Source organism: Mus musculus, chromosome 16, assembly GCF_000001635.26.
Source record: "Mus musculus strain C57BL/6J chromosome 16, GRCm38.p6 C57BL/6J".
NCBI classification, from domain to species: Eukaryota; Metazoa; Chordata; class Mammalia; order Rodentia; family Muridae; genus Mus; species Mus musculus.
Window position 1 is genome coordinate 43,878,992 of NC_000082.6, and position 19,585 is coordinate 43,898,576.

A 19,585-nucleotide genomic window follows, 5' to 3' on the forward strand; every position below is an offset into this window, starting at 1 on the left:
AACATGAGGAACTATATTTTAAAGGATTGCAGCATTAGGAAGGGTGAGAACCATGGATCTACTGGGACACTCACAGTACATTTAATGGACCCAAGATAACAGTTTTGTAGATTTTTATGTCAAAAAGAAAGTAATTTAAAAACTTAAAAAAAAAATCTTTTAAAGTGATTACTAAACCAGGGGCTAGAGAGACAGTTCAAAGTTAAGAGCTCTGGCTGCTCTTGCAGAGCACCCGGGTTCAGTTCCCAGTACCCACATGGTGGTCCATAGCCACCTACAGCTCTGGTTCCAGGGGGTCTAACGCACCCTTCTGAATTCTATGGGCACCAGGCATATGGGCATACAGTACACACATGCAGTCAAAACATTCAGACACATAAAATCAATATTTAAAAAATGATCAATAATTCATATATAATTTTCATTTGATACCCTACATTACCTATAGGATTCCACTTAAAACACAGACAAATTAAAAAAGGTTAAAATGTTTGCAGTGTAGTTTCAGCTATTACAATTATCTCTAGAAAGTGCATGCTAGCCATGGGCATGTAATGAAAGGTTTGTAGATTTTAAAGCTGGTGATTAAAACTGTTCTCAACTTAAGATACTGAGATGTCATGCTCTCCTCTTCTGGACCAGTGAGGTATCACGGCTTCTAATGAAGAAGAATGGAGGACTATGGATTCAGGAGTAATTAGCTTAGCGAGGCCCACGCGCTGGGCAGTGGGGAGGAAACTGAGAGAAAGCGGTATATGACAACCTGGTTCTGTAGCTGCCACCACTGAGGTTTTCCTCTCACTAAATGGGCACGTAACATCTGCACACAGAGTCCTCCTCTGGAACCCATGAGCTCTGCATTCTCTTCTCTACGAAGGAGGCTCCTGTATGAGGAGACAGCTGTGGAGTGTGCACAGCCATGGCCTCTGCTCTGAGCTCTGCACACCGTCTGCAGCAGTGGCCCCATACCTGTTTACCACAGTCACTGCTTCCACCCTGACCCGACTTCACACGTACCCAGAGGAAGCTAGAGCCCCCGTGGCTTGTCATGATATATTATGTAACCCTGACCCTGTGAAGCAACCAGGATTATCTTTTCCAATGAACCTTCAATCCCCAATGCTTCTTTCTTAGATGCCCCAAAGAAAAGGAGGAAGAGGAAGAGGAAGAAGAGGGAGAGAAGAAGGTGTGGTGGTGGAAAAGGAGAAATAAATATACAAGAGAATCACGGTAAGCCAGCAGGACCTCCAAAATCTAAATTAACACGTCACAAATTACACATGCGTGGAATTTAAATTAGTCTTTACCTATAAAGCTTCCAACTCCTTTCTTATATTCTGCCAAGACTTCATGATGTTCTGCTCTGTAAGAAAAACAGGAAAATGCACGGCACAGCAAGGCATCACTCTTTAGCTTCTCTGTACAGCACCTGACACCCTCTTCTCTGCACCCAAATAAGCTACATGACGGTAAATGCCATCTTCAACAGCAAAGCACATCACTGTTCAAGATGTTCGACTGGCAGGTCTGGGTTCATTAGTGAAAATGAAGGTATACAATTGGTGCATGAGAAGAAAAACCGACAAAAACCAACTGCTCTGATCACTGGTTTCCTTCCCCTTTCAAATCACTATCAACACAAAATCTCAGTTACTTGGTCATACAGTAAAATCTTCAATTAAATATAGTTAGTTTGTACTTAAAACGATTTGAGTCTATCTCATTTCATAAAATGTACCATGGGTCCAGAGGGCTGAAGGGGCTCTAAACTCCACATGTTCTGTGGGGAGCAACAGAAAGGGCCTAGAGTTGGAAGGAAATGTATAGCACTGCTTACATACAGGTCTCGCTGGGATCCAGGTTAGGACCCGAAGGTTGTACAGTAGCTAATACTTTTCTTCTGATTTTAACTTTAATCTAATTATGCACATGAAGACGCAGAAACCCTCCTGCGCGCTGCAGCCAAGGCTGGATACCTGGAAGCTTAGGTTCAGCACTCACAGGGATGAGAGTGTGAGCTGGGCTATGCCTGGGACCCCGTGGATGTTACGCAGCGTCTGATGTGTCAGGTGTGGGGCAGAGCCAGTCCTGGTGTAGAGAAGACAGCCCGGAATGTCCACCGTGCAGTCCCCTGCTTTGCCCAGGTTTTGTATTTTTCCTAGACGACAGCCATTAACGACTTTGATGAGACTCAGCTTCATCATTTGGGATTCTTCTGTGTTCTGAGAGGAAAATAGCATTAAAGTTAGAAGGTGATTCGTGACATCTAAAGGTTAAGTACTCTGCAAAAAAAGCAATGTACACAAAAATGAATAGCTGTGTGTCTATTACCTCTGCTTCACAGCTTTCGTGGGTATCAGGATGTGTGAACACACATGGAAGCGGACGGAAACAAAGCAAATGAAAGGAATGAAATAGAAGGTTAACTGTGACAGTCACTCAGCCCTGAACACACACATGCACAAGGGAGGTCACTCCACTTAGGGAAACATGTTATTAACAATACTTCTCCAACTTGAGAGAATATTAAGCAATATTTTTCCTGTACAAATAAAAATTCAATAAAAGAGACTCCAAAACAGCATAATGGATATATATCAAAGACTACACAGCATAAAATAACAGATTATCTGCAAAATAGAAATATATATATTCTAGTTTATTCCCGTACAGATGAGAAACTGCAGGAGCAGATAAATGATTTCAACATGGGAAAGACATTTTTTTAAAAAAACAACTGTTGTTTTGTTTTTTTAAACGATTTATTTATTTATTTATTTATTTATTATATGTAAATACACTGTAGCTGTCTTCAGATACCCCAGTAGAGGGCGTCAGATGTCATTACTGATGGTTGTGAGCACCATGTGGTAGCTGGGGTCTGAACTCAGGATCTTTGGAAGAGCAGTCAGTGCTCTTAACTGCTCTTAACTGCTAAGTCATCTCTCCAGCCCAAGACAAATTTTTTTAAGGAAAAAAATATATTCTTTCTAACTTCCATAAATATACCAAGAGGGTTTTAAAAACAACAGAAAACATTATTTGTAGGATGTTGTTAAATAATTAGGATGTTGTTAAATAATTTAATGTAAAAAAAATGAGCGTTTAAAATACACTACAGAGTTTGATAAACCAGCATGGCTGATCATTTCTAAAATGTCATTGGAGAGTTATGAGCTGGCTCATTGGGTAAAGGTGCTTGCTGCCAAATCTGTCAACCCGAGTTTGATCCCCTCGTATAGGAGAAAAAGAACTGACTCTGCCAAGTTGTACTTTGACCCCCACATATATGTGGTACAGGACCTAGACACAAACACACCATACAAACACACACTTTTTAAAATTTAAATGTCCGTGGTCATACCAACATCTTATAAATACTATGTTACATCACTACATCAAGGATCCTTAGGAGTTCTTGCCTACTGAACCAGGGCTGTGTACATGTGCTCCTGAGTGCTCACTCCCATGAATGCATATATGGCAGAGGTACGAAAGTCCCCTGGCTCCCTAGGACCCACCCATCTCAGCACCCTAGTGGTGAGTTACAGCTACCTAATAGCCATGCCAGGCAGGAAGTGGGTACTGGGTATCCAGACTCACTTTACACAATGAATCATTCCCTCAGCCCCTCCCTTGAGTTTTATTAGTAGATGATTTATTATAGTTATGTGATAAACTCTAACTGTAGCACCTATATTCTAAAGCATTGCTTTCAAAGAAAGACAATTATTGTTTGAGACACAACCCAACATAGTAGGACAGATAGCTTAGTAGGTAAAAGGATTACCCTGCACATATAAAGACCTGAACTGAACCACCATGATTCATATTTTTTTAAAAAGCTAGGCTTATAATTGCATGCTTATAATCCTAGGTCTGAGGAAGTAGACACAAATGGATCCCTGGGAGCTAGGTGGCCAGCCACCCTAGCTTAATCTTGCTAGCTCCAGACCAATGAAAAAACCTGTCTCAAAAAAGGTAGCCCAGGCCTCATGGCTGACATTAGATGCTGTCCTCTGAACTTCATTCGCATGCACACATACATTCACTCCTACACATACACAAAGATAGGAACCAATCAACAAGCATTCACATTTGGTAAAAAGGAATTTGGAAACACAAGTACTACGATTAAAGAACAATGTTTTTATATTTAAATAAGACAGTTATCATAGTCATAAGAATATTAGACAAAATAATTAACTTCTGTATATTCCAAAGAGACTTCAGATAAACCAGAAATTATAAAAACTAGTGCAAATGTTTGTGAAAACAAGTCAATTTTCTTTGACTACAACATCATTTCAAGTAAACACAAATAAAGAAGCACAAAAATCACAGCTTTTAGGGGGTTAGAAAGCTATAACTCAATGGGTCAAGTACTCGCCATGTAACATGAAGACTGAGTTCAGCTCCCCAGACCCCATGTAAAAGCCAGGCACATCAGTGAGTATCCATCACTCTAGAGCTGGGTGGGTGGGAGGAATGGAGAGGGGAGGCTGCTGGATGCTTGGAGCTCACTGGCCTGCCAGCCTAGACAAATGAGGGAGTTCCACATTCAGGGAAGGAGCCTGCCTTAAAAACTAAGGTGGAACAAAGGAAGTGGGAGAGAAAAGAAGGGAGGGGTAGACATAATAGGGGGAGGCCTGTGAATATGAAGAAAGCCTTAAATTACTTTAAAAAGAAAGGGTATGGGATTGGGGACTTAGCTCAGTGGTCGAGCACTTGCCTAGCAACCACAAGGCCCTGGGTTCGTCCTCAGCTCTGAAGAAAAATAAAAGAAGAAAGGGTATAAAACACTTTCTAACTTTTCCAAGCACAGTCTCAACTTTATTCTCAATTGTTTCAACTCTGTTTAGTTTCTCATCTATCAATAAACAGTTATATTAATCATATCAAAAATTAATACTATTAGAATAAAGTGAATAGTATAAAATAAGTAAAAACCTTATTGATAGTTATTTAAACTGTTAAGAGGATGAAAATTCATCTTCAACATTATGAAAACGTAACTATAAGACTGTAACCCAGAAATTTTTACACCAGATTCAAACTCCTTATTTACTAAATAAAACTCATTTTATATACTTAACTAAACCTGCAGCACTCTGAAGCCACACTGAAGCAAAGCTAAGAGCTGTAAAAAGTCTAAGAAACTACAGTAAGGAACTACTTCAGAAAGTTCTAGAAACAAGAACCTGCTGTTTCTTCCCCTTCAGAAAATGTCTTGCTTGAGTTGTTAAGGTCTGTAAAGAGTTTAAATGTATACAAGTTGTGTTTTTAAATTAAATTCAGAGAGGTAATAAGAGCCTTCACAGAGCAATATCTGAATTAATATGCAAATAGTAAAGTATAAGAATGGAGAGAGAAATCATATCAACCCCAGGAAAATTACATAATGTGATCTTTAAGAAAATGCATGGGACTAGAGATCACTGTTATATAAAATAAGTTACGCGCAGAAAGACAAGTGTCACAGGTTTTTCAGTCACATGTAGAAATCAGAATTAAAAGAGGTCCTTTTGCACAAATACATGGAACAGAATAGCAGAGGCATGCATAACATCATTGCAAAAATGGTGGGAAATTGTGTTCTAATTCCAAGCCAAAATGAAAAGCAAAACTTAATCTAATGCAGAACTTAGATTTTTTTAAAAAAAAAGATAAAACTCAAGCTAGCAACTCTAAGAACAATTAAAAAAAAGATTTATTAATTTTTTTATGTGTATGAGTACACTGTAGCTGTCTTCACACATACCAGAAGAGGGCATCAGATCCTATTACAGATGCTTGTGGGCTACTATGTGATTGCTGGGAATTGAACTCAGGACCTCTGGAAGAGCAGCCAGTGCTCTTAACCACTAAGCCATCTCTCCAGCCCCTCTAAGAGCAGTTTTTAAAACTGTGGATCAAACAGAATTAGATTAAGGAAAATGGGCCTGTAAGTGCCTGACTGCTCTACAGAAGACCCATACAGGACGTATAATTAAACAAACAAACAAAACTGGTGCAAAGAAAATTAGAGTAAGTAACAATTATCTGCATAAAGGCAACTATCATATGTTCTCTCAATAGAATGAAACTCGTTCTCCAAGGTACTGTTCAAAACCCACCAACTGCTGTTCAAAAATGTAGAGGCACTTAAACCTGGAAGCCCATACTCTTCTTGGCTTCCAAGACTCACTATTCTCCGAGGGAAGGTCCAGATCATTCTTCCCAGCAGGGAAGAATATAAAAGTCTCCATCACTCAATCCTGAGCATTCTCTCTCATCCTTCCCCACCTAGCTGCGACGGAAGAAAACACTGCTCCTCCACTTAACCAGAACCATGCTGCTGTAAAGCTTGGTAACACTGGAACACAGCTGCCTACACGTTCCGATTCACAGACACGTCTGGTACACATCTAGTTTTACCATTTATTAAAGATGAAGAGACTGAGGAGATGCCGCAATGGTTAAAGCTCTTGTGTTGCATGGGAGGAGTTTGGATCCAGAACCCGTGTAAATACTACGTGGGCATGACAGCCTGCCTATAATTGCAGCCTCAGAAGTCAGAGAAAGCACCCCCCAGAGTAAGCTGGCTGGAGAGGCCAGCTATACTGGTGGGCTCTAGGTTGGATTGAGAAACCCTGCCTCAAGGAATAAGGTAGAAAGATGGAGAAGGATCCCTCATCAACCTCAGGCCTCCACATGCATGTGCGCACACAAACGGGAAAAGGTTAAAGCAGATTTGCATACTAATGAATGTGCTTGCTTATTTCATATCAAGAATTAATATCAGCTTAATATTTTATATTAAGGAGATATACTTGAATATTTTTACCGTTGATTATCTTTTGATTTTTATAATCATCAATGCTATTCCTATAAGGGTAGAAAACTGTATGTAGAATAAACACAGTTTACAAGACACAACAGTCTTGAATCTAAGCTGGGGTGTTTGGGACAGCGTTTGTTAGAGTCACGTGGTGTGAAGGCTCACAATGTTTTGGTTTTGAAGGCAGAGCAATGTCCCACAATGCAATGCAGGTGAGTGCTGCCAGACCACCTTGGATTGTTTGTCTTTAATTTATACTTGTTATATATTTAGAACCCTTTTATGTTGCAAGATTTTTATAAGACCCTCCACCTTCATTTGGGCAAACCCATATGGGTTTGAGATTCACAGTTGATAATGCTAGTCCCTTGAAGACATCAGCCACCAACTCTGAGATGGGTTCCACAGTGAGAGCCTGTCTCAAGAAAGAAAGAAGAAAAATGGACAGCACTAGAAAATACACCTAAAATTTATTTTATTATACTCTTGTGTTTGTGTGTGTGTGTACACATGTGCCAATGTATGCCACAGTTCAAATTGGAGACCAGAGGCCAGTTTGGAGGACTCAGTTACTCCTTCTACCATGTAGGGCCTCAGAAAGCAAACACTGCTCATACTGCTTTGTGGCAAGCACCTTTACCCACTGAACCATCTTGCTGGCCCTGGAAAAATGTGTCTTACCAACATTAAAAAACATAGAACATTTTTTCTGAGCTCAAAGAACCAGTGTTTCCTATCCTCAATCACTGTTCAATGCTAGATACATTTTTCTAATTGTAACCTTCTTCTATACAAGTTTTTATTATGAATTAATGTATTCAATACAGACATAAATGTACACGCATGTGCACAGTTGTTTTGTTTTTTAAATAATGTGCCAATGACCGGGCTATGGCAGCTGCTGAGAAGAAACAGCTACCATGCATAAATCAAAGGATTTCTCTTGCCCATTGTATCCACTAGAAAGCTGTACCTACACAACAGCCTCCAGCAACCACAGGGCACTTTTAAAACATCATCTGGAAGTGATGTAATCACCGACCCAAGCAACAGCATCAAATGGTTTCATCTGCTTTTATCACCGTGGCCCGCCCCCTCTACTTACTGTGAGTCCCTTATATTGCAGGACTTGTCCTTTTCACTCTTACAGATTAAGTATTTAGGGGTCCTAAGGAAGGACCTTAGGATGCAGGGAAAACTGACAGGCAGTGAGCAAATTTGTATTTCTGACAACTCCCTGCCTTAACACTGCTAATGCCAATCTGCCTTCATCTGTCAGTAAGAAAGAATTTTTATTTTTATATGTTGTTTGAATGGATTATCTTTATGGACAGATGTCCCAAATTTGGCAACTGAATGCAGCAAGTGTGAGATGATCAATTTGGGGGGTGGGGGAACTATAGAGATTTGTAAATATTAAACATCCATTTCTCTCCCACCTTCCCCATATAAAGTTACCAATTATGTACACATAGAAAGAGACTATGAAGAACTTCCAAACAATTCGATGCACCAAGCTGATTCAGAAATGATGGATGTCGCAATATTTTAAAATTCTTTCCCTAATTGGTAGGGGAGAGAGAGAGATACACTAACAATACTAAACTTTATTAGGCACATGTGTTAAGAGTTTGGAAATATCCCTCATGGGAATGGATGATGCTATCCAAACCTGTTAGAAAGAAATACAGAAGAAATTTGAAGAAATATCCAATTATCCAATGAAAGTTTAAAAAAATAAATAAGAAAGAGATAAACCCAATGAGGCACATCAAAAATATAAGATGCAGGTCTGGGGAACTGGCTCGGTGGTTAAAAGAACTTGCTATTGGTGCAGAGGAACCAGGTCTGGTCCCTAGTCAGCACATGGCAGTTTACAATCACTTGTAACTCCAGTTCTAGAAGATCGGGTTTCCTATTCTCACTTGAGGGTACCATGCACACTTGTGGTATACATATATACATGTACACAAAAATATTCATACACAGAAAAGAAAAATAAACCTTTAAGAAACAAAGAAAAGGAGGAAGGAAGGATCCAGCAGAGAATGCTGGCACATAATTTAATTCTATCACCTGGGAGGCAGAGAGACAGGCAAATCTCTGTTAAGTTTGAGGCCAGCCTGACTCTAGAGTGTGTTTCAGGCCAGACAGGGCTACAGAATGAGACACCACCCCAACAACAAAAAAAGCAAATGGTAACTTCATCCATTGAAAGGCCTAACAATCATAGTAGTTACATTTATTGGGTACTTACCATGCTTGATACATTAACTACATTAACCCTCAAAACAAATACAACACAGACCCTACTCACCTTTATTTTATAAACTAGTCAAGTGAAGCTAATAAAGTCGCTGTGGGGTGTGAGTAAGAATGGCCCCCACAGGCTCATATATTTGAATGCTTAGTCACCAGGGAGTTGTACTATTTGAAAGGATTAGAAGGATAAGAGTTATGGACTTGTTGGAGGAAATGTGTCACTGGCTTTTAGGTTTCAAAAGTACATGCCAATTCTCTTTGTTCCTATGGATGAGAATGCAGTTCTCAGCTACTGCTCAGGCGTCTGCCTGCATGCCAACATGCTTCCTGCTGTGATGATAATGGACTAAACCTCTAAAACTGTAAGCAAGCCCTCAATCAAACGTTTTCTTTTATAACAGTTGCTTTGGTCATGGTGTCTCTTCACAGCAACAGAACAGTGACTAAGACAGTTACCAGTAGTAACTGGCAGAGTTGTTACTGGAATTATAGATGTATTAGTTTTAGAGGCTATAATATAGGCTAGTGGCTTAAAAGAAACTGAAATTTGTCAAATACAATGTTTCCATATTAACTGTGATAGTTCCCATTTTGCTACAGTGTAATTGTTCTTTTCCCATCTTGCCCCTCTACCTCTAAGCCATCTTCTCCAAATTGACAGCCTTTCTCCAGACTCATCCAAACATTTAAACACACTTGTTCTCCAAAAATGGACACACACTGTATTATATGCACTTCTCTGAACTCTGCTTTTCATTCAGGAAAAAATAGGCACACCTTCCAAAAAATCGCCATGAAACTAACTCTTCCAAAAGAACTAACTACCATTGAGACAGCGGAAAGTCTGAACGTAACACAGCCCATTCAACAATGTTCTTACTGGTTCACACTCAAGTTAGAGGGCAGGTGCTAGGTCTATGGGGCACAGCTTTCCTTATCATATTTCCACCAGTTTATAGTTTGGTTTAGATTCCCTGGCAGAATGTTTTACACACGTTGCTTTTTCAATCATTACAATACTCCCAGGGTTTAGGTACAATCCCATTTTGCCAGTAAGTAAGCTGAATTGCCAACAAGTGGCCGGGTCCAAAGCTCCAGTTCTGAATTTCTGCCCTGCCTTGAAAGCACACACGCCTTCAGTGGGCTGTTCATGACAACATCCAGGCATGGCTATTTAGATTCAATTTTCCCTTAGTTCCATTAGCCATCCCAGGAGCCCTAGACTTTCCTATTCGTATAGCTTCCCAAGTAACTGCTAAACTCAGAAAAACTTGCAGCTGAGAAGCTCATTCTCTGGCAGAGGCCAGGAGAACGGAGGTCCTTTTCTTTCTGAACTGTAACTGGCAATCACACTGGGAGACTCGGAGCTGGCAAAAGCCTAGACCAACAAGAAACCAAGTAATGACGAGGTGGGAACAAGACTGCAACGCAATAAAAAAAAAAAAAAAGTGGGCGCTATTCACCCTCCCTCAACAAGGAAAAGGAACACTCACCGGTTGATAACACAACTCCGCACCCTCAGGACCCTTAAACTCTTCGCAAGAGATAACACGTGTTCCGACTCGTAGAACCCTTGGCCCACTAAACCACGGTCTCCGCCGCAGAGCCAATCCGGAATTTCTGCGTCATCACCAAGCGCCAGAATTACGCAAAGGCCCTGCTAAAGAAGCCCAGTGACCTCCGCCGATGCCATAGTAACAGCGTGAAAGCAAGCTTCCCGCGCAACGCCTCCTGGGAGTAGTAGTTCCGGAATGTCTGACCCCTGTCTAGCTGCTAGGTGGCAGAACTACAACTCCCAGAACCACCTGAAAGCAGTCTGGGAGGAGGCGCAGTTGTCTCTGTTGTGGCCGAAGTCTAGGCCCGAGAGTGCAAAACGTGCTGCTGGCGCCCCAGGGAGGGTCCGCCTCAAAGAAGAAGATGGAGCTGAGTCGCTGGAAACGGTTATCAAGGAAGCTGAATCTCAAGGTGATCCCAGTCGGGAGCTTTGAGGAACATGGGCCGGCCCTAGGCGCCACACAGTCCTGAAGCCAGCCGCTTCCCGCCCTGCGCTTCCTCACTCTTCCCCCGGGGGCATCCTTACCTGGCCTTGGCTACCCTAGAGCCTGCACAGCCCTAGGTAGCGTGATTTAAGGAGCCAAAGGGTCTGTGTACTCACTACTGTGATGGGCTGCATCCTGTAAGGATTATTTCTATCTATGGAGAGGTCTCCTAGTGTCCATCATGGTGAGGGGAATTTGCCCCTAATCCTTACTCTGCCACCAATTTTAGGAAACTTTCCGCACATTTTCTTCTGCCCCCTTCAAATCTGAGTTAAGGGGTCTTTAAAAGGAAAAAAAAAATCATCACACGAAATTCTCTGACGTTATCCCTTATATCTTTCCCTTTCCAGTTTTACACAAGGTATCTAAAATGAACCCAGAAGTCCAGATGGTTGTATCTCAATACTTTATCCATATGGTTATCTCTAAATTTCACGAGCATTCAAAGTTAGAGCCTCCCTGTATCTCTTACCTCTTCTGTGTATTAGCACCTAAAGGCATCAGGAGGTTGAGGAAGAATTGGGGTGGGGGTGGGGGGTAATTAAAAATAAAAGAGACACCATTTAAAACTTGGAACATTACAAAAGTCACAGCCATGCAAAGTCACAGCCACACCAAGTGTGCCTTCCAGAATACCTCTTAACAGTCACAAAAATAGATGCTTTAAATGTAAAGGAGAGTATTGAAATGGAGGGGCTTCAGCTTTCAGCAGCAGAGCAGTTTCACCAGCTGCTCTTACCTTTCAGTTTTACTTTCCTGTAAAAAGAAAAAAAAATCCTCTTAGACGAGTGGCTTTTGTGGGGGCCCCAGGTAATCATTCTTGTGGGTTATCCTAAATATAGCAGCTGTGTGCACAGGGCACATTCCGCTTAGTGAAAACCATGCTCCAGATACCAGAGGGCACAGGCCAGAGCATTAGTGAGTGGAAACTGAGGTTGCTCCATTGCATAATAGATGGGGCCCGAAATAGCATATGAATATAGATTTGATGATGCAAGGCAAAAAAAAAAAAAAAAAAAAAATTGGGACAACTTAGAACTACAAAAAGAGGGATTTTTCCCCCCTGATAGTGCTCATTATTACTGTCTAGAGGATAAAGTAAAATCCATGAGCGCCTTGAAATTCAACTGTGTTTGAATAAGATCAGCTCTTTCTTTGTTGCCATGACAGTTATTTAGACAGAACAGCTGCATTAATTGTGTGTAAGGTGAGATGAAGGTGAAGTGTTAGGTAAGTGAGGGAGGATATTATACCCTTTACAGCAACTTTCTTGTGCCAGTTGATTGGTTTCTTGTCCCGTTGTTTTAAAAAAAAAAAAAAACAAACCCCGAATATTTTTGCAAAGCAAATCCCCTTGCTTACTCAGTGGCTGTTAGAGTTCTGTGAGCTTCTGGATGTCAGAGAACAGAGGAGGCTCCCTGTGGTCTCCATTTCTCAGTTCAGGTTAATAGCTGACTGATCTGGGTAGAGATTAATTTGTTTCGTTCGTTTTAGGCTTGGTACAACAGTACAAGTTGAGTAGTTTTGTTCCACACCCCCCACTCCTGTTTTATCAGACATCTCAGGTGTAGGAAGGACTGGAAGGCATCTGGCTACTTCTACAAACAGGAAAAGAAAGGACCATAACAGTCGTTAAGCAGAAAATGGCAGAAAGAGGTGAACTAAACAGTGTTTGTATGGGTTTCATGAGAAGTAATGTTTCTATACCCGAATATAGAATACATACTTCTATACGTTGACTCTTAGCCCTGGAGAACTAAGACATAAAAAAAAAAATGCTGATGCCTAGACTACAGACCTAGTACATTACAATCTCAAGGTAGCCAGGAGTGATAAGGATGTCACAGACAAGGCCTCCTGTTTCTTCTCCTGTGGTTTAATGCGCGTTCCCTGCTAGTCAGTGCTGAACTTGCCAGTGAAAAGTTGGGAGGAAAGGATGAAGGCTACCTTTCCATATGCTTTAGTGAGAAGACAGCTTAAAGACAGTAGTGTTGCTGAAGCTATTGCTATGCATTAATAGTTTGTATCTATTTCCTACAGTCTTCATTTGAGCCTGATAATGTGGGGCACTGGATTAAGGTAAGGCATTTCAAAATCAAACAGGAAGCATAAGGCTCAGGTGTCATGATAGATCTCCAGTGTGCATACAGGTGACTGTTGCTATTCCTGTACGATTTTGTATGTCACCTCAATTTTAGATTTTCTAACATCTTTCATTATTCTGTTGCTTTTCGTGAGGTGGCTTAAGTATAAACAAGAAAACAAGTCGATGCACATGCCTTTCCACTAGCATGAGCATTACATGAAGAAGCCAATAGAGTAAGAAAAAAGAGACCTTGGGAGGTAAAGTTGTAGCCTTCGTCAGACACAAGGAAGACGGTTTTGTACGTACTTCAACAAGAGGACCCATTGGCGAAAGCTACATGGCTATCACCAGAATTCATTAATGTCAAGAGCAGTCCAAAAATGGACTAAAAGTTTTCATTAAGAGGCATGTTTTCCATCACTGGGAGTATTGGAGTAAATGCTAAAATTTCACTTAATGTTGCACTAATAAAGAGTAAGCTGGAGCATCCATTGAGAGGGGGATTAGATAATCCGCACAGAAATAATGACTTCCTGACCTGTGATATCTTCCAGTCCTGAGATGTGTACTTTTTAACTCAGGTACCATTAAAAACACTTCATAGGCATACATCTGTCAACTTAGCAATTCATTGTAATCAGTTTATTTGTGTAGCACATAGTTCAAAATCATGTGGTATTTTCCTGAGAGAATCTTCTATCTGGAAGTATTTTGAGCAAATTTTATCTACGTTGGCAGGTGTTATGGGCACCCAGCCAGCCAGAACCCAGCCTAGCTGTAAAGTTTTTAAGCTATTTACTCACTTGCTATTATTTGTTAAGTGCCTACTAAATCCAAGCTTGGGATGTTGAGTACCACAACTGAAATGAGACGCAGGCCAGAGATTATAGTCCAGTGGAGCATAAATAACTGACTTAAAGCTACTACCAGAATTGAAGTTAGAAGAGAAGTATATGATGAGAGGCATTAATCTCGACGGGGCTAGGGAAGACACCCTGACCACTGCAGAAGCCCTGTCCACAAGACAGCTGAGACAGATCACATCGTGAATGGCAGCCCCTGGAAGACCACTTAACCTCCAGGAACCCTAGCTTGCATGTCAGTGTCCGAGTCTCAGTACTGAGGTCCTGCAAGCCTTAGTGACACACTTGCTTACCACCTCTTATAGAGGGGGAGATTTAATGAAAACTCAATGATAAAATCCATCTTGTCTCACTTCTATGATTTTCCTCCTTCATGGAGCTGTCAGCCAGCTGGACTCAGAGTTTTATCATCCCGCTAAACCATCTGCACAGGCTCTCTCACCGTCCTGCTCACAAATCTCCCGTCTTAAAAAATCAATAAGTTCTTATTCGACCCCAAAGTCAGTCCTGATTGTAGAATGATTTTATTTTCTTATCTAATATCTGCAGATGTATAGAATGTGGACTCTTGGCTTTCCTACTTTCATTGTTCTCTCTTGTCCACAATTATTTTTGCTTACTTTCTGTTTCTTACTCAGTCAGCAGCACCATACACATTAAAAAAAAAGTCTATTTATTTCAGTTTCCCTTCCACAGAAACAGTTACTAGAAATGACTTTTTTGACCAAATTCATCGTCTTTTGATATCTATCAAACTTCTCCACTTTAATTTGATAGCCTCAGCTCTGATATTCTAGGCACCCTCTCCTCCTGATCTTTGTCCATTGGACTGTTCTCTCTTGCTTCTCCTATTACCTCTGTGTTCTCTGGTTCCCCCACCCCTACCCCAGATTTTACTGCATAATATATCACAACTCTGGGGATACCCTCAGTAGTTAATGTTTCCTCCTAATACTTCCAAATCCACTTGAGTGGCCCATCCTTTAAAAATAGCTGTGAATTTGTTATGTGGAAGGATGGTGAAGATAGAGAAAGGCCTCTCTTTAGAACACAAAAGGAAGATTGACAGTTGCGTTGTGGATTTAGCTGAAGTAAGTAACCATAAGTTTTAAGGTACAAAAAAAAAAAGTAGATTAAACTGATCCTACATTGGGGATTGTCACTATAGAAGTGAAGGAATGGAGATTTGCAAGTAAGACAGTAGCAGACCGTCCGTATGAGTAGGAAGGAAGGGAAGGTCCTCTTTCAAGATCTTACAGATGTAGAGGAGAATGGCTTGCAACGACTAAAAGACTTGATTGGGTGCAGCTTCGGTGTTGTGGGAACAAGAGGAATGAAGCATGGAGATGGGGTGGTTGGTTAGCATGGAGAGCTGGTTAACAGGTTTGGGCTGAGGGATGAAATGGTCTGTACAACGTGCTTTAAGTGGGTGGCCAAAGTAGAGTTTCAGAGGATGCTGTGATAAAAGAGAAGGCCCAGCAAGCCTTGAGAGTGAGGCATTGGTGAGCATCCACAGTGATGGAGAAATCCCTTAGAATCAGGCAGGTGCTCAGCCAGCACTAAATGCAGCATTGCATGATTTACAATTCATCTTTATCCTGTCTGACTCATCTTACTGCGGTACATCCTCCGGCTTGATTGAGCCTCCTTATCCCAGATCTCTGCGTGCCTCTTCTCCTCCCAAGCCTCCTCCTTCCTATGAAGCAGGTGTTCCCCGGCTTTGTTAGTTGCTGATACCTCAGCCTGGAGTAAAGGAACGTTCACTGAACATGGTTACTAACTGGTAAGCGGCCTCCTACGGCTGGAAAAAGAGATGGCTCAGTCGTTCTTAAAGTGTTTCTCTTCTAAGCATGAGAACCTGAGTTAGATAGCCAGAATCCATGTTATAGGCAAGACATGGTGGTGTTTGTAATTGCAGCTGGGGAAGCAGGTGGACCCCAGGGGCCCTCTGGCCAGCCAGCATAGCCTAATTGGTGGCTCCAAGCCAGTGAGAGCTGTAGCCAAGGTGTCCTGTCCTGCACACACAGGTGCACATGTACACATACACATGCACACAAAAACCTTATTTTTAAACCAGTCTGTCTTACTTTAGAACTGCTCTTGAATGGATTACTATGCAGATGGCATATGGAACCAAAAACAAAAACTTGAACTTTCTAAGAATGAAACGTTTACTTTTGTTTCCCCATAGTGTTCACTAGATTGCTGGAACACAGCTAGAACAGTTACTGAAAGACAGATGACAAATGGACACAAGTTACTGAGATAGACTAGACCCCTCTTAGCTCTTACGTGTTTATTCTGGGGAAAGATAATACCATAAGACGAAGCACTGCAGGCGTTAATTCTTAGCGTCATCACGTACATAGTTTAAAGGCTTGCTTTGTTAGAACTGAGCAAATGTTCCCTTCCATTCAGTTGTCATTTCCAGACCCTTTGTCTGTATCAAGATCAGTTTCCTCATCTTTCCCAAGCTCTGCACCACCTTCTATTTCGAACCTATACAAGGGCTGGAGACATGGCTCATGGGATAAAGGCATTTGCTGCCAAGCCTTAAGCACCTAAGTTTGATTCCTGCGACCCCATTGTGGAAGAAGAGAACTGATTCCTATAAGTTATCCTTTAATATCCACCCATACATATAAACAAAAATAGACAAATACATGTATATAATAAAGTTTAAAAAAACTACAAATTTCTAATGAAATGACATATCATCTAGTTGTTTCTTATATTCATAGTCTAAAAAATTTAATCAAGTCTACAAATCCACTGTTTCTTTTTCTCTTATGGGTATTAGCTTAAAAATTAAAGTTGATAGCTTTATTTGTGCTTGTTTACCTGTGTGTGCATACAAGCACAAATACTATATACAGAATCATCTTTCTTAGAACTTAAGAAGCTAAAGGGTAGCCCTAGGCCCACATAGTCAGAATCAGTGCATCCTTTAGTACATGCCGTAACATAAAGCTGGATAACCCATGGGGCTTTGAGAAGCAATGCAGGAAATAGTGTCTGTAGACACTGGTGTCTCCTTCACTCAACTCTGACGGTTTGTTTTTCTGTTCCATATCACTCCTGTTCCAACACCTCCTATGCCCAGATTTTATCCTTGGATTTTAAACTTTAGAGCTCTCCTGACATCAGAAACCTAACAGAAGGCAACACCAGAGCTAGATAACTTAACCTCTGGCAAGCTTTTACAGTTATTACCAAGCTCTCTACCAAGGGTAAGAGGCAAAGTCATTTCCAAAGTAGGTCAGAAACACTACAAACGCAGCAGTGCAGCATCTTGGAGTAAATCTCCTTTCTTCTTCTTCCTTTACTAAATACTTTACTTTCTTGGTTACTGAGTGAGTGCTAGCATGAATCTGATTGCTAAGGGTTCTCTTAGGAAGAAGAGAACAATTTCTGCTTATGTTCTGTTTGGAGGCTATAATAGAAAAGAGTAGATTGTAAATGATAAAAGATACAAAGTTGGAGTAGATGACAGGAGAACCAGGAGGAGGAGGTTACTTACAGTGGTTGTGGCGAAGCCCTGCTGTGAAGGTGACTTTTGAGTGAGCGAGGGGTGAGGGAAAGAGTGGGATGAGAATTGTTAGGAGAGAGGTGTAGACGGAGGGATGGTGATCAGTGAGGCCTTGGTGTGGTGACACCATCGGAATGTTACAGGATGAGTGAGACAACAGAGCTCACAGAGGGGTTAGGGGTCCAGGACCCTGAAGCACACTGTAAGGATTTGTCTTAATTCTAATTGAAATATTGAAGTGTTTTATGATGTGGCTCTCACTTGGAAAGGGATCTCTTGCTGTGGTAAAGGCTGTTGCAGAGAGGCTGTTGGGAAACTCATTCTTTGGACTGAGGTGGTGGCTGTGCAGATGGGGCAAGGAGCTCGGTTATGAGTGCACGTTGAAAATAGAGTCAAAACATTTTCTAACAGGTATGAGAGGGGGAAGGAAGGAGTCGGACAGACTGAGGGACAGAGACAGAAAGAGGCTGAGAGACTGATTTTAGGTTCTGGAAGACAACACAATTTTCACTTAAAGAACTACATCATGAGTTGTCAGTGCCTGTCTGAAGAGTAAACACTCAGCAATAACAAGGGAAAGCAAATGCAAGTCTTGGGGACACAGTTGCTGGGGTTCACCTATGAAGTAAAATAAAGTGTTCCCTACTCGGTCCAAAGGCTAAGATGTTTTCCCTGCCCCAGTACTGTGGATTTGCTCGTGCTTTTATTAAACTCTTGTTGCTGAGTTAAAGCAGTCTGCGTGACGCAGTGGAGGCTATCTATTTCAATTCTATTGAACCTGTGGCTGGCTTAATACGCAGCGCTAGACCCTTTTACCTGTAGAAATTGGAGGAGTCAGCCTGTAGTTTCTGTTCACTTACAAGTCTCAGTGGCACAGAAACTGGTATCAGTTGTTTGTTCAGAATAAAGTATTCAGGTTTCAGGATCCTATTGCCAATGCCCAAACAAAACCCTAACATGGACAAAGGAGGTAATGGGAGGAGTATTATCAAAATATGCCACATGTGTATTAATGTGTCACAATGAAACCCAGTATCTTAGACAATTAATACTTGCTAATAACAAATAAATATTCATTTTATTTATTGTGGTATGTGTGTGCACGTGCACATGTGTGTACATGCAGATGAACATCTATGTGTATATAGATCTGTGTGCCATGGCACCTGTGAGGAGGTCAAGAGTCAGTTCTCTTCTACTGCCTGTGGGGCCCACGGATCAAGCTCAGGTCATTAGGCCTATGCACCAGAGTCTCTCATCAATCCTGTTTCCAACTTACCTAAGCCTAAACAGCATTCTTAGAAACCCTGGGAAAGCTAGTTAGTACTTGGCCAATTGCTGCAATTAACTTAACATTACACACAAAACTAAAATATTGTTCAGTGTCAACAAAAGGGGAAAATTAAAGAATCCTACTTGTTGTCAGAAAAGCAGCCGTCTTCTAGCCCTGAACAAGGTTACTATCATCTGATGGATTCTTTTTTTCTGTTATCCTGAAGAGAGTGGAGAAAGCTTCAGAATTTGCCATTTCGAATACCTGTTCTACCAGAAATGCAGATTTGCCTGGAAGGTTTTGGCGGCAAGCAGTAGATCTGGCAACATGTGAGGAAACAGAGTATCATGATGACGTCTATGAAGAAGGTGAGAGGATGCATTGGCAGGTGTGATGGTAGCAGTTCTTAAAGCTCAGCTCAGAACTCACTGCAAAGCACGGAGTGAAAGCTGCTCTTATCCTCACTCTGAACCTTTGCTACTCCACACCCCTGCAGCTGCTTATTCCGGAGCTAGCTCCATTACTATGTGTTAGACCATCTGTAAAGATTCTGTGTATTTGTGTTTGTCTGTCTGTCTGTGTATGTGTCTCTCTGTGTGTGTCTGTCTCTGTGTGTGTGTCTGTGTCTTCATATTGGTGTCTGCATGTTTATAAAGATGCCAGAGGAGGCCAGAGGTGTCAGGTTCCCTTGGAGCTGGAGTCATAGGTGATGT

At 41.4% G+C, this 19,585-nt stretch overlaps 2 protein-coding genes and 1 non-coding gene across 13 annotated transcripts in view; 1 reads left to right on the forward strand and 2 right to left on the reverse strand.

Annotated features, from left to right (window-relative positions):
- Positions 1–10,806, reverse strand: part of Qtrt2 (queuine tRNA-ribosyltransferase accessory subunit 2) — a 28,391-nt gene extending 17,585 nt beyond the window's left edge. For 2 of the 6 annotated variants that reach the window (NM_029128.2, NM_001356329.1), the window contains exons 1-3: positions 10,576–10,685; positions 2,002–2,222; positions 1,308–1,363 (exon numbers count right to left, since the gene is read on the reverse strand). In NM_029128.2, the coding sequence (NP_083404.2) occupies positions 1,308–1,363; positions 2,002–2,204 (259 nt within the window). In that variant the 5' untranslated portion in view covers positions 2,205–2,222; positions 10,576–10,685. Of the gene's footprint in view, positions 1–1,307; positions 1,364–1,976; positions 2,223–2,331; positions 2,345–10,575 lie in introns of all 6 variants that reach the window. The other 4 variants (XM_006521670.4, XM_011245796.3, NM_001356328.1 and 1 more) reach the window with 4 other exon arrangements.
- Gm25989 lies at positions 7,691–7,823 on the reverse strand. Its single transcript, XR_003952032.1, has one exon. It is a non-coding gene; the product is annotated as a small nucleolar RNA SNORA84 (small nucleolar RNA).
- Positions 10,807–10,817: 11 nt separating the features above from the next.
- The window catches only part of Ccdc191 (coiled-coil domain containing 191), a 74,506-nt gene continuing 65,738 nt past the window's right edge, over positions 10,818–19,585 (forward strand). For 3 of the 6 annotated variants that reach the window (XR_003951771.1, XM_030249033.1, XM_030249035.1), the window contains exons 1-3: positions 10,880–11,047; positions 13,162–13,200; positions 19,099–19,240. Coding sequence is in view for 5 of the 6 variants with exons in the window: in XM_030249033.1 (XP_030104893.1) it covers positions 11,000–11,047; positions 13,162–13,200; positions 19,099–19,240 (229 nt within the window). In the remaining variant the exon portion in view is untranslated. Of the gene's footprint in view, positions 11,048–13,161; positions 13,201–19,098; positions 19,241–19,585 lie in introns of all 6 variants that reach the window. The other 3 variants (XM_030249034.1, NM_027801.1, XM_006521958.2) reach the window with 3 other exon arrangements.